General features: G+C 43.6%; 1 protein-coding gene across 1 annotated transcript in view; it reads right to left on the minus strand.

The window, feature by feature from the left end:
• Window positions 1-25,511, minus strand: part of CAMK1D (calcium/calmodulin dependent protein kinase ID) — a 224,173-nt gene that overhangs the window by 115,219 nt on the left and 83,443 nt on the right. The window contains exon 2 of the mRNA XM_085299347.1: window positions 17,342-17,473. Within this exon, the coding sequence (XP_085155473.1) occupies window positions 17,342-17,473 (132 nt within the window). The remainder of the gene's footprint in view (window positions 1-17,341; window positions 17,474-25,511) is intronic.

Consider the following 25,511-nt stretch of genomic DNA (forward strand, 5'->3'; position numbering starts at 1 on the left):
CAGGTTACTAGTGTGAATAACCCTGTCAACTTCAACCAGAGAAAAAGGAGATCTAGCAAAAATACTGGAGATCTTCATGTGAGGAATAYATCTACACGTCTATTCTTGCTGAAATAACTTGGTTTCCTTCGGTGCTACCTGTCAAAGTCTGGGCATGAAGGCGTTAAGATATCCGGTGGGAGGTGACAGTGCTGGAATGGTTTAGCCTTTCATAAGTCAGAAATGCCACGTACAAATTACAGAAATCACAGTGTTGTCTGCTYGGTGGAATATGTCTCCTCAGGGCGTTCTTTGCAAGCTGGCCGCACCACCAGTAAAGGTCAGCGTCGTTTGTAGACAAATATATTTTGTACTACACGGCGCAAAGTGTGCTCTGTACGAGACAGCTTACACAAAAATCGACCTTCCTTAAACTGACACAGATCCTCGTGGGCACCTCACGGTAAAGCAACGTGGGACGGGAAAGGCTGGTTGGAGCAGYGGATTGTCCTGTCCGCATGGGGCGCGTCGTGCAAAATTTCATCCGTGCTCTCAGCTGACTTAGGGGACAAGTGCCCGACCCCTCCATTCCTCTGCAACCCTAAGCTCTTGTGGATTTGATTTTGTCATGTGAACAGCACTTTCCTGTTTGATTTTGTTTCACTCGGGCAACAAGCGCTGGTGGAGGTTCAAGCTTTTRTTAAATGGGGAATTTCAACTGATTTTCAGGGCATGCCTAAGACCAGAATCCAGCCTGCTGCTTCAAACACAGTGACGTACCTGCTATGACAGTTGGAAACTGCTTCCTCAAGTGCAAGTGTGACCTGGTACATAATTTCACTTGGCTTTTTATAGCTTCTAGAGGTTACCTGTAAAATTCCACCACTTATAAAACACTAAAGGCAAATGCAAACATACTGCAAGTCTGAAAGGGGATTCACAGTCCTGGCTCATGTTTCTTGCATTTGACAACAGTTTATGCAGGAGTTTCTTTCTATTCAAAGTGAGGAAAACAAAAAAAGGCCACAGGAATTAACTGTTTGGGGCCATCTTTCAATATTCAGGCATTCAAGTTGGTGAAACTTTTTTCTCAAATCTTGACTGACTTTTTGTTCTCCGCTTTCCTCCTRGATTAACCAATCATAAAAATATCCTAGTGGTCATGTGTCAAATTTAAATATATTTTCTATTTAGAGACATGTGTGTGTTACGTCTGCTAGGGAAAGGCGAGGTAATGATCCCAAGCGAGAAGCATTTTAGCTGCATTGCAGGATAAAGGAATCAGTCCCCCCCAGCAGAGCTACAGGAAAGCTTCTAGTCCCACCATACCTGACCCTGGGCAGCCTCCTTCAAAAGCAGCAAAGCTCCTCAACATTATCAAAATTAAAGAGGAGAAAGTGCGAGGAAAACTATCTACAAAACAGCACGGCCAACTGCTCAAGATGCTCCGTTTTATTTTTAATACAATGAGAAGCACAGCACTGCAAAGCAGGTTTTAGCTAACTGKTTTTTTCCCACAAATACCTTTGGCTCTAGATAACAGTGCCAAGCACTGATTTTTACATAACTCAGCAACTGGTTATGGTTTTGCTTCAAGAGGGGAAGAGAAGGGCCTCCCTGGGCCCTTGAATGAAAATTTTAGTTCAAAGCAGGCTCAAACAAGTGCTGTCCTCACCAGGCTGGTGAGGACAAACTGCTTTATCCATTCTTTTTAGCTGTCCTTCATACAATTCTTAGGAAAATCACAGCCACAACTGACAACACGATACTTGCAGTGACACCACACATCCATTAATCCTGGATTTTGCCTCTGAGAGCAGATACAATTTAGAAGTAAAGTAAGGAGTAACTGGACCTCCTGGGTGATCAATTAAAAAAGCTGTGGACTCAGGTGTTTACTAGAAAAAAAAGAGAACTATACCGGGATTTCCTGAAAACCACATCAGATATTAACTCTTCAGCTGCTACTGGACGGCCCTATATGGGTCAGCTCTATTAATTTTAACCTGTAGCTGTTAACTCCTGCTTTCTCTGCCATGTTTTTAAGTTCCTCTTCGTTCATCTATGCTTTGGAAAGGTAGTTTTCTGCCTGAGATGTGCAGGCATCCAGGGACTCGCAGGTTCCTTTGCAGTCCCTGTGAACAGTAACTAAGCAAGCAGCTCTGCTGCTAGGGAGCTTCAAATTACATGCCTGATTTCTACCCTACCTTCTTCAGCTGAACAGAAAGTCTTAGTCTATGCTGAGAGAGATCCTAAGTGCTAACAAAGGGAGACCCAGTGACTCAGATACCATGCACCTGTGTCAAAACTTTAGAAAAAAAATGTCACTTAAATTTACCTGAGACATGGACATGAGAAAATCAGTACAAGATCAGGTCTCTAAGTATGTAAGATTTCACTGTATGCAAAGCGATGCAAAGACTCTGCACTCATGGACATACCTTTGCCGTTATTCACAAAATTCTTGACAAATTTTCCTGCTAGTATTTATTTTTCCAAGTTAACAACCGGCTATGCTGCTGGTGTTGGCAACAGGGTTTTGATTTCTACAACCATGGSACCCTGTTTGAAGAYTGACAACTGATGGGGAGAAAAGGGATCCACCTCACTAAGCAGGGCACACRTGTCTGCCAACAGGTTGGCTAGCCTGGTAAGGAGGTCTTTAAACTAGGAAAGATGGAGGAAGGGGAGAGTTATAGAGACAGAGTAGTCAGCAAAATACAACTCAAGTTGGGATGCCTCCAGCAGGTGCATGCAACTGGGGAAGTGCATATGGGACATGGCTATGGAGGATCCTCTTGCACCCATCCTGGGAAACCTGCATGCTTGATCACCTCTCTGAAATGCCTGTACATGAATGCATGCACCATGGGGAAAAAACAGGAAGAATTAGAGATCTGTGTGCAGTCGCAGGGCCATGATCTCATTGCAACTACAGAGACATGGTGGGATAGCTTGCATAACTGGAATGCTGCCATGGATGGCTACGTGCCTTTTAGGAAAGAYGAGGAAGGCGAGGTGGTGGAGTTGCTCTTTATGTGAGAGAACAACTGGAATGTATTGAGCTCTGCCTAGAGATGGATGAAGAGTGAGTTGAGAGCTTATGGGTAGGATTAAAGGTCAGGCTAACGTAGGTGACACTGTTGTGGGAGTTTACTACAGGCCACGTGATCAGGAAGGCGTTCTGCAGACAGCTGGAAGTAGTCTCAGTATCACAGGCCCTGGTTCTCATGGAGGACTTCAACCACTCTGATATCTGCTAGAAGGACAACACAGCTAGGCACAAACTGTCCAGGAGGCTCCTGCAGAGCACTGATGATAACTTTTTGACACAGGTGGTGGAGGAGTCAATGAGGACAGATATGCTGCTGGACATTGAACTAACAAAGAAGGGAGATGTGAAGGTTGGGGGCAGCCTTGGCTGCAGTGACCATGAGATGGTAGAGTTCAGGATCCTGTGTGGAGGAAGCAGGGCAATAGGTAGGATCACAACCCTGGACTTCAGGAGAGTGGACTTTGGCCTCTTCAGGGACCTGCTTGGAAGAATCCCATGGGTTAGGGCCCTAGAAGAAAGGGGAGTCCAAGAGAGCTGGTTAATATTCAAGCGTCACTTCCTGCAAGCTCAAGAGTGGTGCATCCTTATGAATAAGAAGTCAAGCAAAGGGGGCAGGAGACCTGCATGGATGAGCAAGAGGCTCCTGTCAAAACTCAAACAGAAGAAGGAAGTACACAGAATGTGGAAGAAGGGACAGGCCACATGGGAGGAATATAGGAACATTGTATGAGCATGCAGGGATGCAACGAGGAAGGCTAAAGCCCATTTGGAATTAAACCTGGCAAGGTATGTCAAGAACAAGAAGAAGGGATTCTTAAAGTACATCAGTAGCAAAAGGAAGACTWRGGAAAATGTGGGCCTGCTGCCAAACAAGGTGGGTGCCCTGGTGATGAAGGACACAGAAAAGGTAGAGTTACTGAACRCCTTCTTTGCTTCAGTCTTCACTGCTAAGGCCGCCCCTTGGGAATCTCRGAGCCTAGAGACAAGAGAGAAAGTCCGGAGAAAGGAAGACTTTCCYTYGGTTGARGAGGATCMGGTTAGAGATAATTTAAGCAAACTTCACATCCACAAATCCATGGGCCTGGATGGGATGCAACCACGGGTACCAAGGGAGCTGGCAGGTATTGTTGCCAGGCCGCTCTCCATCATCTTTGAAAGGTCCTGGAGAACTGGAGAGGTGCCTGAGGACTGGAAGAAAGCCAATGTCACTCTAGTCTTCAAAAAGGGCAAGAGGGAGGACCCAGGCAACTMYAGGCCAGTCAGTCTCACCTCCATCCTTGACAAAACAGCTCCTTCTGGATGTCATCTCCAAACATATGGAGGAAAAGAAGGTGAWCAGGAGTAGCCAGCACRGATTCACCAAGCGGAAATCCTGCTTAACCAATCTGATAGCCTTCTAGSATGGAAKGACTGGCTGGGTAGATGAGGGSAGAGCAGTGGAYGTTGYGTACCTTGACTTCAGCAAGGCTTTCCACACTGTCTCCCATAACGTCCTCCTAGAGRAGCTCAGGAAGTGTGGGTTAGACGAGTGGACAGTGAGGTAGATTGAGAAGTGGCTGAAAGGCAGAGCTCAGAGGGTCATCACCAGCAGTGTGGAATCTAGTTGGAGGCCTGCAGCCAGCAGTGTCCCCCAGGAGTCAGTACTGGGTCCAGTCTTGTTCATCTTATCAATGACCTGGGTGAGGAGACAGAGTGCCTCCTCAGCAMGTTTGCTGGTGATACCAAGSTGGGAGGAGTGGCTGACATACCTGAGGGCTGTGCTGCCATTCAGAGAGACCTGGACAGGCTGGAGAGCTGGGTGGAGAGGAACCTCCTGAGGTTCAACAAGGGCAAGTACAGAGTCCTGCACYTAGGGAGRARTAAYYCYAKGCACCAGTACAACGTGGGGGCTGASCTTCTGGGGAGCAGCTCTGCAGAGAAGGACCTKGGAGTGCTGGTGGATGACAAGTTGACCATGAGCCAGCAATGTGCCCTTGTGGCCAAGAAGGCCAATGGTCTCCTGGGGTGCATTAGGAAGAGTGTTGCCAGCAGGTTGAGGRAGGTGATCCTGCCCCTCTSCTCAGCCCTAGTGASGCCTCATCTCAAGTATTGCAYCCAGTTCTGGGCTCYCCAGGACAAGAGAGACATGGATCTACTGRAGAKAGTCCAGGATAGCGCTACAAAGATSATCAGAGGACTGGAGCATCTCCCCTGTAAGGAAAGGCTGTGAGAGCTGGACCTATTTAGCCTGGRGAARAGAAGATTGAGGGGGGATCTTACCAATGAAGGGAGAGAGTCAAGAGGATGGGGCTAGACTCTTTTCAGTGGTGCCCAGCRACAGGACAAGAGGCAATGGGCACAAACTGAAACACAGGAAGTTCTGCCTGAATATAACGAAGAACTTCTTYMCTGTGAGAGTGACAGAGCACTGGMASAGGTTGCCCAGAGAGGTTGTGGAGTGTCCTTCTCTGGAGGTATTCAAAACCCGTTTGGATGTGATCTGGTGCAACGTGCTCTAGGTGACTCTGCTTGAGCAGGGAGGTCGGGCTAGATGATCTCCAGAGGTCCCTTTCAACCTCAACCATTCTGTGATTCTGTGATTTATCTATACTACTTATATTAGAAGCATGGACAGCACTAAAATAAAACCAATCCAATTATATTACAATAAATTGACATAGGTGTCCCCAGCTTGTATAGTTATTTGACACTAAACTGCAGGAAAAATWCAGTGCAAAATTGCCAGAAATACTGTCATCAGCCTTCCATTTCAAGAGTAATTCAGAGCGATTCCAAATATAGTTGGTTCTATTATGAACCCAGCTCTCAGGGAAGAGTGCAAACTATGTCATCGTAAGAAAGAAAATCAGAAACATATGCTTCTAATGAGAGAAGGAATTTTAAACAAAGTCAGCAATTTAGGGCCCCAGTAKTGAATCAGAACCAAGAGAGGAGAAAATCTCTACGTGCCTGTCCCAGCTTTTCTTTGCAAAGAGCGGTGGGGAACTCCGTCTCAGTCTTCTCAATTGCTAGAAGGACAAACAACTCAACGCCAGTACGGAGAGCTGGAAGGAAAAACGCCTGCTTTGTAAGCTGCAGCCACATTCCCCACATAGGAGCCATTTTTTAAATTTCCTTCCGTTTGCAGCCCTGGGACTATATGGAAATAAGAAATTGCCAGCCTCTGTCAGCTTCTCTCTCTGCAGGGTGACGTTCGGGCTCAGCCATGGCAGCCTAAGTCAGCAGTAACACCGTAAAAATCTACTGTTCCAGCCCAAGAAAGGTAGCTATCCTCCAGAGACAGTGGAGAACTATCCCTACAGGGAGGTACAGGATCTAGGCCGTAATCTCACCTTCTTTGTACAGCTGCATTGGCTTAATTGTGCTCATGTTAAGTTGGCTTGAAGGTGGAGTAACTAACTTAGAAGAGTAAATCTGCTTTTCAGGCTCAGGCCCTCTCTTTTTGCTCTTTGCAGGCACTGGAAATGTAAGCACACTGTACAGTAAGCATGAAGTCCTGCGTGCACACTGCATGACAGCACAAGGTAAAACCCTGCAATCCTGATGGGCAAGCCTAGCTTAGGGCTCCTTTCTACTTTTGGTTTGGGCTGGAAGTCTCCAGGGAGCCTCAAAGAGTCATGTAACCAAGTTCAATGACTTTGAATTTTCCTATTGACCAGAATAGCATTAGATCATATTACCCATTTCTATTTGTTAACTAGGAGCACTCACTTAACCCATGTTAATGCCACACAGTTTGGACGTGCTTCGTGCACCATATATGGCAAGAACGATGCCTTCAAGRCATAAACACGACTAAGGACATAGCAGCTCTACTCCAAGGAAATTTTCTCACGTGCCCCAAAAAACAGAGAACGACAGATTAAAACCTTACAACTTCCCTCCCACCATCCACTCATAGTAGAYATAAAAGTAGACAGACATCACTATTATACAGTAATGTTTTACCTTTAGTAAGGGAAGAATTGGCCATTTATATAYCTCTGTGGATCGTGCCATAGTCACACATTTGTTGCAACTCACACAAAGCATTTAAAAATAAAGTCCTTTCCTCTGTGTTTTCAGATAGACATCGCGTGTTATTCCTTTTAAGAGAAAAGTTGTGAACAGCCAGTGGTTTCTAGTCTAACTGCAAAGCTTACAGCAGACATGGGGGTAACGAGATTGCTCTGCTCCTAAGAGTCACTTATTGACAAAATGTTTTCTGCCAAATACGGCTGCTGCATACGGACCCTTCTGGCTTCGGTGGGTGGGAAAAAAAAGTTTTAAACGGCTGGAAAACAATTCCATGCTGATGTGCATTTTTCAAACAATTATGTCGGGGTGAGTTAATTATTGCTCGCAGTGCCCGGTCTGCGAAGGTCTGAGCCTGTTCGAGTTGCCAGCTGAGAGGCTGCTCGGCTGAAGCTGTAGAGACGCATATTTTCGAGTCCAAAACGGTCGCGGTTTAATCCCTGACGCGTCAGTCAGGACAGGAGATATCACAAAGGTATGAAGATATCTGAAGCAGGCTATTATTCCATTTTGGGGGAAACAAAGACATTATATATAGACGTTTTGCACTGCACTCAGGAGGAGGCAGCACTGSTGTGCCTATACGTACCTTGCACACTGCGCCATCAGGCATACATCAGTTGTTYCTCATTCACCATGCAGCTGTAAAATACTGATTTATTTGCTAACGCTGCTTGCTAATATTCCTTTCTGACATTTCCTTACAGAAAAATAAATGAATTCAGCTGGAATATTTTCTTAAATGACTTCAAAAAGGAACAGATTGTYTCTAAGAAGTTTGAGTTTACCTATGTCTGTTCTCCTGGAATAAAGCAACTCCTGAGGAAGTAAGGGAGGCAATAATGTTCCTGTTTAATGTCCTTCCATAATTTTAATTTGATAAAATATCTGGCAAAGTGAAAGCTAGCTGCCATATTTCCTTTGGGAAATGACTACACAGTCCAGTCACTAATACAGTAATACTGTACTAATAGTACTAATTAGTACTAATACTAACACAGTATTCAAATGAACCCATAAAATTCTACACTTAGAGAGGTTTAAGAACTGGGTAACATACTTGATAATCAGAAACACAGAAGCATGGATGCCATTAAGGAAAATATTAGGCTTTACCTTGAAAACTGGTTTAATTCATAGGCTTAAAACCCTCTAGTCATAGAAGCACAACCCCCTGCTAYGATCACTTTTAGTCCAGAGTAAAAATGATCTATTCTGGTTAAGCCCTTGCATTATGAATATAAGGCGCAATCAAACAAAAATTGTATTTTGGATCAAAAAATCAATACCAAATTTTTAATTCAGAACTAAACTTTTACCACCACTTCTTTGGTCAAACTGAGCACTAGGGCAGCCCACAAAGTACAASAGTCTCCTACACTTCCTTCTCAGTTGAAATACATAGTCAGTATGCACAGATTTTTTTTTAAGCAACTTCTTTTTCTTCAAAACCCCTACTAAAGCCAAAGTTTTATATAAGAAAGTATTATAAGCCTGGATCAATATGTACTACTGGATATGTAGTACAGATGACAGCTATAAAATTAGTTGGCCAAATAGTAATTAATTTATTAACTAAATTCACACTGGGGTCACACATCAGAAAAACTGATCAACTGATAATGCCACTGATCTAATTTCACAAAATGTAGGGCTAAAATACGGTAATGTGTAATAGRGCCCTTCWGCATGCTGCTAAGAGCGAAGAACTGCTTTGGACARAGACTGCTCGTGGAAACTGYCATTTCTGATAAGATTTCTGTTTCTCCCTTCTCATACCGACATTTCTGGAATACTTTGATTTTCTTCCCCTACAYTGTGAAATGCACTGAGAAATGCATACTGATGATTTGCAYAGCCAGCAAGATTTGCACCAGACACAGGTTCTTACCTTGAGGATATTTCCATCTGGCCTGTTGAATCTTACCTTGGGTTTCCCTGCTTGACTTTATGGAGCGCTTTGCAAATTATACCCTCAATTCCCCACTCAGACACTCCAGTGTCATATGAATTAATATCACAGATTTTAAATAGCATAAAAGTGAGATTAAGGAATAACCACTCGGGTAGTTGGACTGTGTGCCTAAATAACTTACCCACCATTAAAATATGGCCATTTTTTGGTTAGAAGCCAACTGTCTCCAACCTGGACATCACAATAGTTTAGTACAAAATACTGAATTCATCTAGTTAATATCTCAGGATTAAGTTAAAAAGAAAACAGATAAAATGCAGTGTGTGGACAGTGTTTTGACAAGACCCTTTCACTTTGCAAATAAGACCATTAAATAACCTTTTATACTTTTTCCAAATACAGAAATACTTTCCTGGAAAAAACTTTGTTTTGGAYAAAATATTCCAGATTACCTATGATGAATATGGCGACAAAATGAAGTATTTTGACTAACGAAGCTACCTTGGCCTAGATCTTCAGCAGCTGTTAAGCACTGAAACATCCTCCAAGACCTGGGCTTGAAGCACTGGTGAAAATGCTTTCCCTGCCACTACCCAAAAAAGCTGCATCCTCTAAGTACCACATTGCAGCRCTGCTTCAAACAGAAGTGTTGCAGCCTGTAACTCCCCACGTCCACTGTGGGYTGGACTCTTCTCACAGATATGTGTCCTCCCATATGAAGACTGGTTGACCTTCGCTTCTGTGAGCTTCTAAGCTGAAGGCACACAGTTGCAAATAAGATAACTCTTAGCTTTAAACACGTGGGTGGAACGGAGACAGACCTTACGCATCCAGATATAAAGCTGAGTCATTAATCCAGCTGTCAGATCTTATTAAAACGTCTTTATGCATCTTAACAATYCTTTCCTCTTAGCTAACAGACAACAGTACATATAACGGGATACTAGTAGCTCTGAAATACAATTATAACCATCCTCCTGARTAATAAATACAGGAAAATAAAGCAATGTTCTTACTCTTTAGCTAGATTCCTTGAAAAGACCGCAGCTATTCACAGGACTGGGTCCACATAAAATACGTCAGGCACAGAAGGAAGACTCTAACTAAGGCTGAAAAATCCACTCCACAGATTTAAAAGCATCTGAGAACAACTACTGCAGAAAGCAGCTGTTTCTTCCATAACACTGAGTTATTTTCCAAGTCGGAGCTCGGAGCGACAATGTGCTCTCCTCCCCTCTGACCTCCCCTCTTCCTCCCAGGACAGGCCATCTTTTCATTGAGTTCAGGGCAGGAGCTGGCCTTGAAGAAGAACAGTTACACAATGGAGACTTGATAAACCATCACTCAGCAGAACGAAGGACGGCTGTATCGCCATCCAGCAATCACACTGAAATRACTATCACACTATAACCTATTTAAAGGAACGCAACGGTCTACRTACACACAGCATTAAGGCAGGTTAAAACCCAGAAATGTCACGCACTCTCACTAAAGCTAYTACTGAGCACACTGAATGTAAATGAAACTCTGTAAAACCAGAGGAGATGTACAGGATTTTGTTTGTGTTTACTATTGCGGATGTGATTTTTCTTTCTCATTTAATGTATTTCAGGATTTTTAAGACGCTTTGATCTGCTTCTCTACATCTGCTTACATCTAATCTAGCATGAAATATGATCCAGGCAGTCCCRGGTGCCTATGTTTTCCTCTGCAAAGTTTCTAGCATATCAGTGATCAAAAATGGTGTCAGCACTGATTTAGGTTTCACATTTTTGTAATGAATATTTGCAGCAAACAGAATCGCTTAACAAGAAGGCAAATACTAGTGCCAAGGCAGAGGTGTCCTGTGCCTTGTGCCATATACATATATATAGGGTGCGATTCACTCTTGCCTGAAACACGAGAAGGGCAGCTCAGCCAGTCTGCATCTCCTCCATTCAAGAGATGATGTCAYGGTCTAAAGCAGATGCCAGCCTTGAGGCATGCCCAGATGTCCCCCTCTCCTGCAGCATTTCTCAGGTTTGGCTCCTTTCCATCTCTAATCTACCTTTCCAGCAGCAACAGCCGAGGCAGTGTCCAGCAGTAAGTCTGGCTCCAAGGGGAAGCCCATAGGTCTTGGTGAGTAAGAATATTTCCTAACTTGGAGGGGCACCCAGGTGTGACCAGCAGATGCACGAGGGCAACGCTGAAGTCCACCCATGGGGCATGTCCACAGATAAATTCTGGAGGGGGTCCTACTCTTCAAGCACTAACATCAACATCATTAAGGGGACCACAAGTGACTTATAATCAGAGTAAAAATGCATTTAGTGTACGTGCAATAAGCTCTTGCTGCGTGCTTGAGGCTTATGGGTACTAGCACTAGGTAGATAAATGTATGGCATATAAGCTAAATGAACAGCATGTAAGTTAAACGGAATGTATACAATAAGGAATTAATGACATGAATATATCGCACTCGCCCCTGCTCTCCTCCGTTTGGCAGCCCAGGTGTCTGCCAGACGAGCAGTGCRGGTGCCCCCACGCTGTCCACGGGCCCGGCGGAGGGGGTCCGCGGACGAGGAGCCGGCCGGCGGGATGCCCTGCATTTGCACTCAGCGGTGCTTCAACCACGTCAGCATGGGGAGGGCGAGTGGCGGACTGCTGTCACCCCAGCACAACAGCAACCGCATGAGCAAGCCAGGTTTTAACAAGTAAATCTACATAAAAGCTTTCTCTGAAAGCGATTACTTAATATAACAACCAGCTGTCTCTTCATTTCTTGCTGAGGCAGCCTATCTTCTCGCCATTATTCATGGAGGGGGAAAAAAGCCAGCAAGCTTGTTTTGTCTACAGGGTAAGCAGAGCTTCAGAGAAATAATGTACCTGACAGGCAGAGGTGCCTTTTTTTTTTTTTTTTTTTTTCTATCTATTTGTTTCTTTAAAGGAAAAGAGCTCTTACTGCCATGGAGTAAAGAGGAAATTAGTCGTTAACCCCTTAAACCTCAACTCCATACGTCTTGGTACACTGGGCTACACAATCTAATTACCATTGCTTTTAGGCTAACACTTATCAAGACAGGATCTGAGTGCTTCCACTCAAGTAGACTGGCCCTGCACTCCAAAAGCATGATATTTAATGGTTAAACAATTACCGTAGGAGAGAGTTGGTGGGCACCAACAGAGCCTCCAACTGGGCAAATATGAGACCACCTTGGTCTGCAAGGGTGGGAATTTTTAAGCTCAGAGAGTCAGCTGTGGCTTGACTAGAAGGACCTGTCCCCACCAAGTCATGCAGGAATGTTCATCTGAATTAATTAAATGCCTGAATTTATGTTAAGCCACATTAAACCTCTTCATGATCAGTTTTACTCAGAATTAATGTAGCCTTTGATTGGGAGTTCAGTTACACAGAGGAGTTTACCAGGAGGTAACTAATGTGTTTCAAAACTATCTTTGGATTCATCTTCCTGAAGGTTACCAGGCAGATAAACTCTTACAGAGAGAAATCTGGGTCAGAGAGGTTTTAGGGGAGCTTGTCAATGGGCTACCATAAAGGAGCAAAAGCATACAACTTTTGAAAATTCCCAGAAGAGGTGATTTTTCCACATTTGCTATCAAGTGTCCCCTTAAATAGTGTCTATCAGGCCTTGGGTTGGAGCGATGGGCTGAGCCCCTTTGACCATCATCCGATCTAGGGGAGATCAAGAATGTTCACACTTTCATCCATTTTAGGAAGATTTTTCATTGCTGTTTTTCACTCGTTTTTGCAATGAGCATGTGCTGGTGAAGCCTCGCAGACTCCACCAGAGGCTGCCTCCCCACCTCTGCTGTATTACGGCAGCAGCTCCCAGCTGTAGGTGTGGGCATATGAGGAGAAGGCAATCGTCTGGGCGTGAATCACTGCCTAAATACCCGATTCTCAGGTCTTCTAAGGAAAAGCGAATGGAAAGCACTGGCAGAATTTCCACTGACCTGCTTAGAAACAGTTTGATCACATTGCTTCACAGAAAAAAGGGTTCAGCYTGCAATTAGGCATGGCTATGATTTGTAATGAAGAATGTAATGGAGTCTCTCCCAGAGGAGAAGAGGAGGTGAGAAGAGCAGATAACTCAATAGTTTGTCAGAGAGTTGAAAAATCCCCGTTCAATGGAAACTAGCTAACGCAGAATACCTACCCGTGCACATCACTGCTATTAAGTAATCAGTGCACCTGGGTGCAGAGCTGAACACAGTTTCCTCTTCCTCCCCTGGCTTTGTTTTGACTCAGCACTGGATCTATATGATTGTGCAGGCATTATATCGGCAGCATCCCGCCAGCTAGAAAGTTCCTCGTGATTAGCAGCGGTGCGGTCACGAAGAAATCGGGCACTTTTTTTTTTGTCTGCCTCTTCTAAGGTTGTTATTTTCTATTTAACTAGAGTCTCAAACTGGTGCTTCTCTGCCGTCCAACCTTTCACACCACCTACTGCCTTCAGCACACCAGTCCAACAGCCAATTCATCTGTCAGCGTGTTCACACCTGCACGATTACCGTACRTGGAAGAAATTTCCACTATTCTACAGCAAGCAATAGATGAGACCGAATTTACYTTTCTGCTTAATAACAGAGAGCACTTGCTTTCTGAGCAGGATCTGAAACTCCCCACGTCTTTTACTTTCCCCTTCAGGTCAGAAAGAGTTTGTGCAACCTAAGGGCAAGCATGTGCTACAGTTCCCCATGGGCAGTTAATGGATCTGTGACAGTTCTACCTAGGAGATCCATTTTTCTTCCCCTAACCGATTCTAAAACACAGCACATGCTTTCTCTTGCAAAAGAGAGAAATCACTGAGCAACCTACAGATGACACAGCTCAGTTTCTCACCTGATGTTGTGATGAAATGCAACATTTTGCACTGTGTCCAGCTAGATGCAAGCAGCATGCAATTAATTACAAGAAATAGCATCAGGGCAGAGTCTGGGTACTGGCTGAAGACCAAGAGAATTCTCCTCCTGCTGTACTACTGGACACAGGTGCCTAATGGCATCTTCACCCTTCTCTGAAGTATCCTTACAGTTCCGAGTTAAGCAAGGTGAGTTCAAACTACTCATTGAGTTCACTGGGATGAATTACAGTCTAAAATTAGGCACATGCTTAAATACTTTGCTGAGATGGGGCTGAAAGAATTTGTCGGGCTGAGGCTTCCAGATTAACTGCAGACTTACTCTCTCCTGGTTCTGTGTTCAGCTGTAAGCTCTTTCCCTGCTCTGTCCCCACCCATCCAAGTCTTCAGGGAACGTTGCCATGGATTTCCACTGGAAACAAAAGAGTCCATATTGGAAGAACCCTGTTAAGGTTGCTAGGCGTAAATATTGACTTAACGGCTCTTCCGTCTTTTTTCTTTTTTAAGAACAGATTTGTTGGCCATGGCTGGAAAAATAAAATGATCGAGTGTGCATGATTCACTCTGGCACTCACACAAACATGCAGATCAGTTGGCTGGCAGCTAGCTCCTCTGTTAGCAGAACATCGCTTCTAAAATGTGTCATGTTGTTTTGGCAGCAACACCCTCCAAGCCCACAGACAGAAAGAATCCAAAAGATAAAGTCTTCTACCTTCCATGTATTTCACATGGAGGCTGTTGACCCTCCCCAATACAAAATATTTGCTTAAAACTTCAAACAGCTTTTAGTTGACATCTGAGATACACAGGTGCCCCACAGGATGATGTAGTGATTTTGTACCTGAAGTCTAGCCCTGAAGCTTCCCTTTGTGCGAAGGAAGAATCCTGGGCCTGCAGATATGAGAAAGGACCATAAAATGAACTGCAGGTAGAACTTTTTATTAGAAGTCTCCAACTGTTTCGCAGAAAATAATTACTAAGTTGCACTAACTACAACTGGGTAAATTAAGACACAGGACACTTTAGGTCACTTTAGGGAAGTCAACAGGAAAAGTGAGAGGGGATCCAAGAGTTTTGGTCATTAGATTCATGCCTTCACTACTTCTATTTCTGAGAGTACTCTACACACAGACACCTAACCCTAAACTAAAAAAAAATATTTAAAATACTATTTCAAAACATAGCATCATCCAAACCCTTCTCTATATACATTCTGCCAGATCCAGTGAATTTAGCAGTACTGACATGGGGACAAATCTCCTCTAGAGCAGCCTGAGAGTGCAAAGCCTGTGTGATACTTGTATGCATCTGCTCTGGACATGGCCAGCACAATCTCTGACTGCCACCAAAAACCTGCTCACCATACACAGGGGGACAAGCAGCTTACCAGAGAGCCGGCAGCAGTGAGTATATGACTCACTGTCAGGGACTCATGACTCCCTGACAGACACCTGTTTGACAGACAACCAAAGGAACTCAGGAACTGTTGCATTCCACAGCACTCACCAGATATCTGCCAGAGAGTAAAAACCTCATCAGGAGAAAGATCAAAATCTCATGATTGAACGAAAAAGGCCGGTTTCAGACCTGAACTTTCTCTTAAGAGGACACAAGGAGTTTGCTTCTATTTCAGCTGGACAGGGTGTTTTTGGAGATTTTTATCCCTATAAGTTTAAGTACCCTCCAAAGGTATAATGCAAGAAAGGATAAGGGAGACCAGGATCAATACATGTGCATATCTATATTTGTTCTGCATCCATCCTCTATTGCTCTGTGCACTTGTCTCATGGAACAGTGACAAATTCTTACTGTCAGACATCCTTTGCACACATGCTCTTCAAGACTGGCTTGCTTGGGGCATGGCTTATTAAGGATACCACTCTTCCCAGTCACACAGTCAGCCCAGGGCTGTGGCATCTACCCAGTCATTAGACGCACACGAGCCATCCCCACTCAGCCTTAAGCCACCAGAAACAAAACAAGGACACCTGTATACCTTTGGAGCTTAGCAACAGCTGCTCAGGATCTACTCCACCTCTTTCAAATCTACTTCTACTATTAACTCTTAAAGCAGAAAATTTAYTGAACAGAGAGACAGATTGATATCCCCTCTCCTCAACTGCAGGCAGAGCCAGGTTTTCAGTTATTTTGTAAGTGTTTCCTTAGCAGCACATACAAATTCAATACTGTGACTGCTAGCAAAGATTTTTGAGAACAAATACAGACAGATCTGAACTTTGTATTAGCAATAGCTATGTAGGACACATCAGGAGATAAAAATGGAAAAATCTCTCTTATGGTCCTTATGCACATCAGGTAAGAGACCAAGTAGATCTAATTGCACAAAAAATAAGGAATTTTTCACCCACTCACTCTTTTGCCCTACTGTTTGAATAGCACAGAGCACTGCCTCCTGTTTTTTCAGTAAATTGTTTGCAGAAAACAGAAATTCTTCACAATACAGAAGCAACACATAACCTAAAGGATTTCTCTGATCTCCTCTCTTAGAGTCAAGGTTTATGCAYGGCAATCCTTACCGCATGCAAAATTGCCACTCTTATGTCAGCATGTGAGTGTCYGGGATGGTTCCATGCAGACAAAGACTGTTTCAGACTGCCAGTTACTGGCTGCTATTGCCTGGTTATGGATTCGGCAACGGTTGAGCTTTACAACAGGTTTTCAGCAACACTACACAGCAAGCCATATACTGCTTAAATGCGKGCAACAACCTTTTTTAAAATGTATTTCTTTCTCTCACCCTTCTACTGCTCTCCTCTCTGATGCAACTTTATCCTGCTCTTCTGCCCAAATGATGTTTGTTTGAGATTTATCACCAGCTTTACATTATTCTGACCTGATATAGGTTTGAAAAGGCACATGGAACAAATACTTGTACCTATTTTGGAGCCCATGCTACTCTGTCGAAAATAATCCCTTCTGCTTATTGGGATGGCTGAGCTTGTTCTCAAACCTGCTCCTTTGGCTGAGGCTGTCTGAGCATTTAGTGCAGAGATATCTTGTCAGCTTTAAAGGTTTAGGACCAGGTCAACTTCAAAGGTTCAGGATCAGTTTTGTCACACGGTGCTCAGATGATCAGCCATCAGCTTCTGAATGACCAACAGCTGTGGTAAGAAGTCCCACTAGGATCCGAGTGCATAATATAGACTGCTACCAGCATGTAAAATAGTCTGTATTTTGTCTAGTTAGTTTTAGGTGAAGTCGTGTATAGATTCCACCTTTAGAACAGCTGGAAATAATAACCCGGTCTTAGCTCCCCTCAAAGCCAGTGACCCAACTGCAGATATTATTAGTGGATAAGGTCATCTGACTGTGTTAATAAAAAAGAAAAATGGAGCATTTCTCAAATCATTTTCAGCATCACTTGAACTCAGGTGATCTGTCTGTCTGTCATGGGCTGAACAACCCGTTAGTCATAGTTGTCAGTCAAGGTTCCTGTTCCTTAAATGCAGGAATCTAATCAAAGCAAAGRAGAATAAATAAAGGTTTGATACTTACTTTCTCAGGACTGCAATTTCATTCTCTATGCTGCTTTCCTTTCCCTTCAGTGCCTTCTTGGGAATGCACTTGACTGCAAATAGCTTCCCGCTAGCTCTCTCTTCAGCCAAAACAACTTCAGAAAATGCACCCCTGAAAGAAAAAAAACGAAAAATCCTTGTTTTAAGTGGTGTAATTTTTGCAGGAAATGTAACCATTGCATCTATTTTTTTTGAAGGTTTTGATAGCTGTTACTGTTAATGACAGCAATTGCACTTTTAGCATCTTTCATTGCCTTACGAACACATGCAAACATTCACACAAAATACTGAAGCCGTATCAAACACAAAAATTTTAATAAAGAATTAGCAGAGATATCTTGTAGCAGAGATGTGGACATAGGCTGAAAACCAGAAGCTCCTACTTTCGGCTCTGCTGTTAATTTGATGTATGATTCCATCAACGGCGGTTTTCCCCTTTCTGGAGTTTTTGCAGACTTAATTCACGCATTACCACAAGATCTGCGGTGTTCTCAGGACTAAATTACTCAACTAGTGCCGACAGCGTTCTCGGCTCCTCAGCCACCACAAGAGGTCAGGGCCTGCGCTGCAGCCCTCTCCGAAAGGCGCCCCAGAGCATCCCTTCGCTGCTCGCTCGCTGGTGACTCAGCCAGGGAAGCCACTGCAGAATGCTTCTATGTACACCGAATTACTCCACAAAATGAATCACTAGGTGTAATCATGAAAGCCCAAGCACAGGATTAAAACACAAGYCCAAACATCTGCCTTCCTAGCAGCCTGCCCGCGGTTACCCCAGCGAGGAGAACACAAATAAAGCCTATAGAAACCTCATCAGAGAAGCCAGGCGCTAATTGCCAGGAGTGGCTAGTGCCTCTCCTTCGTTAACTTATTCCGTAACAGTCTGTTATTTCTTGCACACTCATATCTTCCTCAGAAGTACCTGGACCTGACTGGGAAGAGGCCGGGAAAACGTTACTGGCAGTACCRTGTCGGCTTTTTTGTTCCCACACACTTTTCTCAGCATTTGCTTTTGGTCATTCAGCCAAGCTCCTGGCCTGGACCTTTGCTCTGACGCTCTGGGGCGGTTCTGCTGGTCCTCCACTCGTTACTGGCATTAGTAATGAGGAACCGGACAAGACAGAGCGTCGCCCTGGCTAAGAACAGCAAAGCACTCTGCTCCTTTTCACCAAAAACACCTCCCGAAGCACTTGCTGTGTCCGATAGACATCCCAGCCCAGCGTCCACCCCACAAGCTCACAGCTCAAAGTCCACCAGCTGGAGGGTCATATTTTATTTATATGAACGCAAAAAGAACCAGAACATTTTCCTTTTCTTTTTCTTTCCACCAGTAAATTATTCTGCTCTTTTACATAGCTGTCTGCGATAAGACAGCTCAGAGCAGGCTGAATGAACCACAACTACGCTCCTGCCAGCTCTTCCCATGTTAATATTTGATCACAACCTCATTAGGCCACCGTGAACTTTCTCTGCCTTTCGTTCCTCGTGACCACCGGTTATCTGGATGCTCGAGGATAAACAGCAGCTCTTTCCTTGCACGACCAGGCTCTTCTTTTCTAATTCCTGCTGTCGGGATGACACAAGCGGCTGCTTCTGACCTCACTCTTGGTTCCTGAGTTGTGAAACAACCGAATGAATCATTAAGCCAAAGGATAAATGAATCAGGCAAAGGAAGGAGATGCTGCTTGGGAAAGAAATAGCCTCTGTTTACACAGAAATACTCTCATAGTTAGCAGCGATAGGGAAACGATGGCAGGAAGTTAGGMACAGATTATAAGAGACTGTCGCAAAACGTTGCTGTGCGTGTTTTGACGGTTTGTCTGCACGCAAAAGTTGCCCTTTAAACAAAGAGCAAGAAGTTAGTCCATGTTTTGCCTGGTTTGGCAGAGAAAGGACAGTGGTCCAGGCTCTGACTGCATTTGCACCACTTTAAATACAGGGACAATTCACTGGTTYTGGCTCTGCCCTTTGTATATAATGTACCATGGCTTGTCAGAGCACCACGGACTCCAACCCAGAGTCTATACAATTGGTCCTAACAGCTTGAGTAGTAAAAATATAAAATCAAGCAGCCAAATGTGTTTTTAAAGTCCTAATCTTTGCTTTCCTGTTATCACATAGTCCTAGTTATTTGACTCTCCAAATGATGTTTTCATCCTGACCCTTATGCTAGGGATAGTCAGTCTGGAATTCCAATAAAATCCTTTTATTGGAAAGTACTAAGACTCCTCAGGCTTTCCAACTTCAGTTGCAGGCCAGGGTGCTCAGAAACTCCTAGGACTGCTTCCAGATATATTTCATGAACCCCTTAAATCCCATCTGCTCCAGCTTTCAACACTGCACTTTACTCCAGCTGCGTCTTGAACAACTTTTTTGCCTTTAGTTAAAGGCTGTGAAAAGCTGCATAATCGCACTGGTCGTTTACAGATCACACAGCTCTCTGAATGGTTATGATGCTATAAAAATACAGAAAGCTTCCATTCTGATCTGGATTTCATTGCCGATCTAAGACAACAAAATAAACGAAATCCTTTTATATCCTTCTGCGTAATAAACCCAGCTGTGGGAAATGCCTCTATTTCAGCTGACTTCACAGCTTCGCCGGACTGCGCTCTCCACTTAGGAGGGCAGCCGTGGGGTTCAATGGCTGGGATCAGCCTCTGCGAGTTTAACGTGCCTGGAATGGACCTGCCTTACAGTTCCCTGCTTTTAGGGAATTTGGAGATCCGGTCACAAAAAGAAAGACAAGAGAAGCACTGGAAGGAAAGGGATGCAGAGGATGCAGACAGGGATCAAGAAGCTTAACACAGAGTCTGAGGAGAGAACAGTACGGGACAAGAAGGAAGAAATGCTACCAGAGAGAGCAAACAGCCAAAAGACAGCAAAGACACTGCTGCTAGAGGGAGGAGACGGCCAGAAATAATAGTTTATAGATGGAAAAGTCATTACCCTAATTTCAAACATGCACAGCTGCCCTTAATGATCCAATCCAGYGCCCATTAAAGCCCTCTTGACTTCCTCATGAATAGATAAATAACCGAGAGAGAGTCAGAAAGGCAAGACTGCTCGTTTTCTTGCTAACAGTAAAATATCCCACAGTAAATTTCCCACCTCCTCAAAAAAAAAATTCCCCAGAGCTACTGAACTGGCAAGCTTGCTACAGAACATTCCCCCCGCCCCCTCCGCCAATGAATTAATGTGCCCTTTAAAATCCAGGTATTAGTGAACCAAGCAATTTATCTTTAAGGTCCTCAGCATTTCCTGAAATTCTTTATTGAGAGTTAAAAATCAGTAATTCAATGTACTAAGCTCTATGAAATTGTTTGATTTTAGAAAACGTAGTATTCTATACTGACAAAATGACAGGACTTTTTGTAAAAACGGGGCATAGCGTCTATTAAGCACCATTCAGTAATGTTACATGACAAAGAAAGAAAAATGGTACAGGATATGTTTGAGAACCAGAATGCATCATATACCTGTAACTCCGAAAAGACTGTGCACTAACACCCACCTCTCCTAGCAGGTACCACACGGACTTTATAATGACRCATTGCTCCCAAGACCTGCCAGTTTTATCCCATATGCCAGCAGCTCCACGGCCATAACCCTGAGTCAGAAACAGATTCAGAAGCCACTTGGTGAGTCTTTTCTTTACAGCACTACACTTCCCTTGAGTATTTTCCCATCCGAACTGTTCATGAATTCCTGYGAAAAATGGGAGCCCATGTGAGATGCCGCATTTGTCACCCACTTGTCAGAGAACGGGAGAAGGRAGGGAGAAGGGTGGTTAGTTCATTCCCAGCTCTGGTTCAGTGCACTGAGGCTCCGTYTTAGCAAATCACTTAGAGACGTGTTTAAATCCATCTGTGCTCCCCCAAGCACTTCAGCATTTGCTCAACTTTGAATATGTGTTTAAATACCATYGGAGTTCGTATGACTTCGGCATGCCTAAATCAAGCAGACGCTTAAGGGTTTGCTGGGTTAGGACCTGGCACACTARAAGTTCTTTTGCAGTCTGGTGTTTTTAACATTTATGCAGGTGTGCGAATTTTGCATGTGAGTGAAACCAATGAAGTCGCTCTCATGGACCAAGATTTTTAAAAAATASGGAGAAGAAGTGAATCCATTAAAAGTCATGTTTTTAAAAGAACCTGTGYGATTGGGCTCTCCCATTCTGTTCAGCAGGGAAATAGCTAACAGCAACCTTTCAACTCACTTGGTGGCCCAGCCACCTCTGCCTCTTTGAAAGGGGGCTTTCAAACTCCTTGATGAGCTTGGCTGATCCTACCCATTTTCTATAGTTAATGTTTAAAAAAAAGCAACATGATTTTGAGAAATTAGGACAGTCGTTCAAACTCCCAAGCAAGAAACTTCTGCAAAGTTAAACTACCTAGTTAGATGCCTAAATAGAATTGAGTTGAACCTATTTTTGGAAACTGTGACCATGTTATCTTTCACTCTAGAGGATTAGTTCTTTTCACACTTCTAATTAAGCCATGGAATAATTCTATGATCTAGATCCATTTGTATATAAATTATAAAATGGTATAAAAAAGAGAAATTAAATGACTTGCCTGGTGACACTGAGATAATGACAAACACTAGAAGATGGTTGAGAAGTTCTCATTCCTCATTCCTTTGCAAACTCCTGGTCCATGCAGCATCCAATAAGAGGTTAATCTTTTATAGTTTTAATTTGTTTGAATTACTTCTCATCTAGTTACTTTCTTTAATCTAGATTTATAAATCAGAATTTCAAGATTTTTATTAGATTAAATTACATTTGTATCCAAAACAGACTGGATTTTCTATTAGAAAACAAAACTACAAGGCTAGGCTATGCTGCAAATCAAAGTAAAATAAAGGATAAACAGTATTTTTCTTCATCTATTTGAATGATAATTTAATATGAACACTGAATTTCTGAAATACAGTGAACAATATAAACTATGACATAGCAAATCTGTTCTCATATATCAAAAAATTTTGCTGTCACAAAAATGGAGACAAAATGAAGACAAAGAGTTGATGGGAGGGTAAAACTTAATTTTTCAATTTATAGAGACCTCCATGTTGAAGAGGTTTCCACTGCCTTAGCAAGTGTTCTGTCATGCTAAATCAACAGATATAGTCAGGAAACAGATTTCACATCTTCAGGTTGTGTATAGCTAACARTCTTAATACAGTTGGCATTCGGCATGTCCTGCCCCAGCCAAACTACAGAAAAACTAAGGAAACACTCATTTTTTGAAAAGGATACCACGTCCATTGTAAGGAAGACCCCGAGATGTGAGACCAACCAAATCCACATAGGCCATTTTCATAGCCTGGCATGAGCAGACAGATACAAACTATACTCTGAAATTTCCCAAAGAAAGGTAAATTCAAAACTACACTATAAGCAGAGGAAAAAATCTTTCCTGACACTTCTACRATTTTTCCCAGAGACCTCAAGGACTTAACAGGACAGACTGTGAGACGAGCTCAGACTGTGCAACCAGCACACACAAGGGAGAATCCGGTGCTGCTGAACATTTTTCTATCAAATCATTTTTCTACACAAGTAATTTTCTACTTTCTTTATTTCATTTTCTACTGTCATTTTTCTRTGCAGGTCCTCATTCTCTTAAATTCCAGACTTTTCCCAACATAAGTATCAAACCAGACTAAAGGCTGGAAATAAAGTTTTTAGCGCCAAGGTCATGTCCACGAACGTCCTGAGGTCTGTGTGAGAATGAACTCACACTGAAAAAAATCAGATCCAAAATTTTCAATAATTCAGTGATGCAAAGGTATAACAACAAATGCAAAGGTATAAACCAATGAAAAAATAYGAAAACAAAGCAAGGGAGAGTGTCTTTACCAAGAACGTGGAGGAGACTTTCATGACTGTGACGTATGTCACAGAAGTCAAATATTCCTACACGTTCTCAACAGCTCAGTATAAATTAAAGGGAAAAGAAACACACTTCTTGGTCTATTTTGCAGTCCTTCAGAGAAGAAATGTGTTTTCTAGCTGATCCCAGTGCTTGGCCCCCACACAGTGTCCCGACCCAGATCTAGCCCAAATGAAGACCCATTTTCCCTCAGCTGGCTGCTGTTACACCTTCCAGACAACAACAGACACTTCCAAGCGTGCCTCAAATGCTGTTTCCATCCACTTAATGGACAAATGAGTAATATTGGTAAAGGGCAAAAATCTCCTTCACCACATGTTCCTGCAGTGAGGAGCTCCTCTCTGCACCATCAGCACCTCTCCCTGCGCACCGTAAGCTGTTGCCCCACGCCAACGTCCACAGCATTTTGTCTGAGCAAACAGGTACTTTAAGGTGTTSGGATCATACATTTCTCTTTCTTCTCACACAACTCGATGTTGCACAGGAACGGGCAGCACGTCCRCAAGCTGCAGACGTTGCTTCTCTTACCCCCTTGCTGTTCCCACCAACGTAGAGATTTTGCAGGAAGAAACCACACTGACTACAGAGATCTCTGCAGTGACTTGCAGCTGCTGCCGTAACAGAGACACATGATTTCGGTATCACATTCTGGGTAAAGCTTTTTCCCCCTCCTCATAAAACCAGGCTGGTTTTCTCCCACCATTACAGGGCGCTTAATGGTTATGGAGAATTCACTGCAGCAGCAGGAGTCATGCAAAACTTCCATCTCACACAGTCACCAAAAGCGTTTGGATTTGTTTGGATTTAACCTCCATTTTCATTGTGTTATTAGCCACAGTTAGGACAACAGTTAGTGTTTTGACAGTTTTTGCCACCAGAGTCGGCTGGAAGAATTTTAATGCCAATTTGGGGATTATCATTTCTTCTTGTTCTAGCTCGATATTTTGACAAAATATTAACCTAGAATTAAGATTGAAAAGCCAAGTCAGCTGCTTAGAGGAGAGAGATTTCTGTGAAGCCAGCAAACACCAACTTAAGGTTGCATGCAATAGAAGAAAAAGCATGAAATTATGGTAATACGCTCAAGGCTTCCTTCAAGCCCTTACTCCTGACCCACCTCCCGCAGAGCACAATCACCTCATCAGCGGTCAACACAAGGGAAAATTGTTCGAAACAGTGTGGGAAGATTGGTTGTCCACCAGCCATTGCATTGAGAAGCAGGCCCAGCACTGCTGCTCACAGGTAAAGAAATCCCCAGTTTATATAACCCAGTTGGACAGAAATTAAATTAATGACTTGACAGTTCAGACACATGCCTCACGGCCCGATGCTCAGCAAACTGCTAKCAGAACAAGCAGAGTCATCCTCCTTTTAATGCAGGAAATTGCCAAAATGATGAACCCTAAAATCCAAGTTGTTAATTGGTGATGATTTAGGGGAAGGAGAGAAGGAATTACAGTGTGCAGACCTCAACGAAAGCTCCTGGAGAAACTCCTGGATGACCAAGGAGAGAGGAGTAATGGAACAGCTCAGGACGGGAAGACATGTTGCCAGAGCAGTGGTAGAGCTGTTCAGACGAAGTCCCATTACCTCCAGGAGAAGTCCTGGTGGCTCGCTGAGGCCAGCTGATCCTCTCTTSAGTGTACTTGCCACCCTGGCGTGCTGCAACAGGCAAGACCTGGCTCAGAGCCACAACCCCGACATGAACGCAACCACATGGATGAGCAATTCTCCAGCRCGTGAGGCACTCCTGCTGCTAGGGGACTACCCACATCAGCATGGTGAGGGCACTGAAGCACGTGGCCCACATGACTCCTGGGCTAGAAAAGCCATTCCATGCAGATYAGAGCAAGGCTCTGCAGTCAGCAGGCATACAGGTTTCAGATTTAGGATCAAAAGTAAATTAATCACATGAAGCATCTCAAGATTAAGCCAAAAAGAGGTCTCCCTAGAATCTCTTCCCTTTCTGAAATCAGCTAATTTGTTTTAGTTGCCTGTTGTACACTAATGTAACAGGATGCAATGCAGTCTGTTCTGACAGTGTGATGCATGGATGCTCAAAAAGGAAGCTGGACTGGCACAGATCCCCAGACAGGTTTGTTATTACAGCCCTCTTCTTTCCTGAACTGTTTGCTCCTTTCTGATTAATCATGACCCCTATCAGAAAGGCAAGTGTTGTCTTTACAGGCCTATTACATCTACATTACATCCTAGAATCACAGAATGGGTAAGGTTGGAAGGGACCTCTGGAGA

Source organism: Rhea americana, unplaced genomic scaffold (assembly GCF_003343005.1).
Source record: "Rhea americana isolate MKP2758 unplaced genomic scaffold, rheAme1 scaffold_1, whole genome shotgun sequence".
In the NCBI taxonomy this organism is placed as follows: domain Eukaryota; kingdom Metazoa; phylum Chordata; class Aves; order Rheiformes; family Rheidae; genus Rhea; species Rhea americana.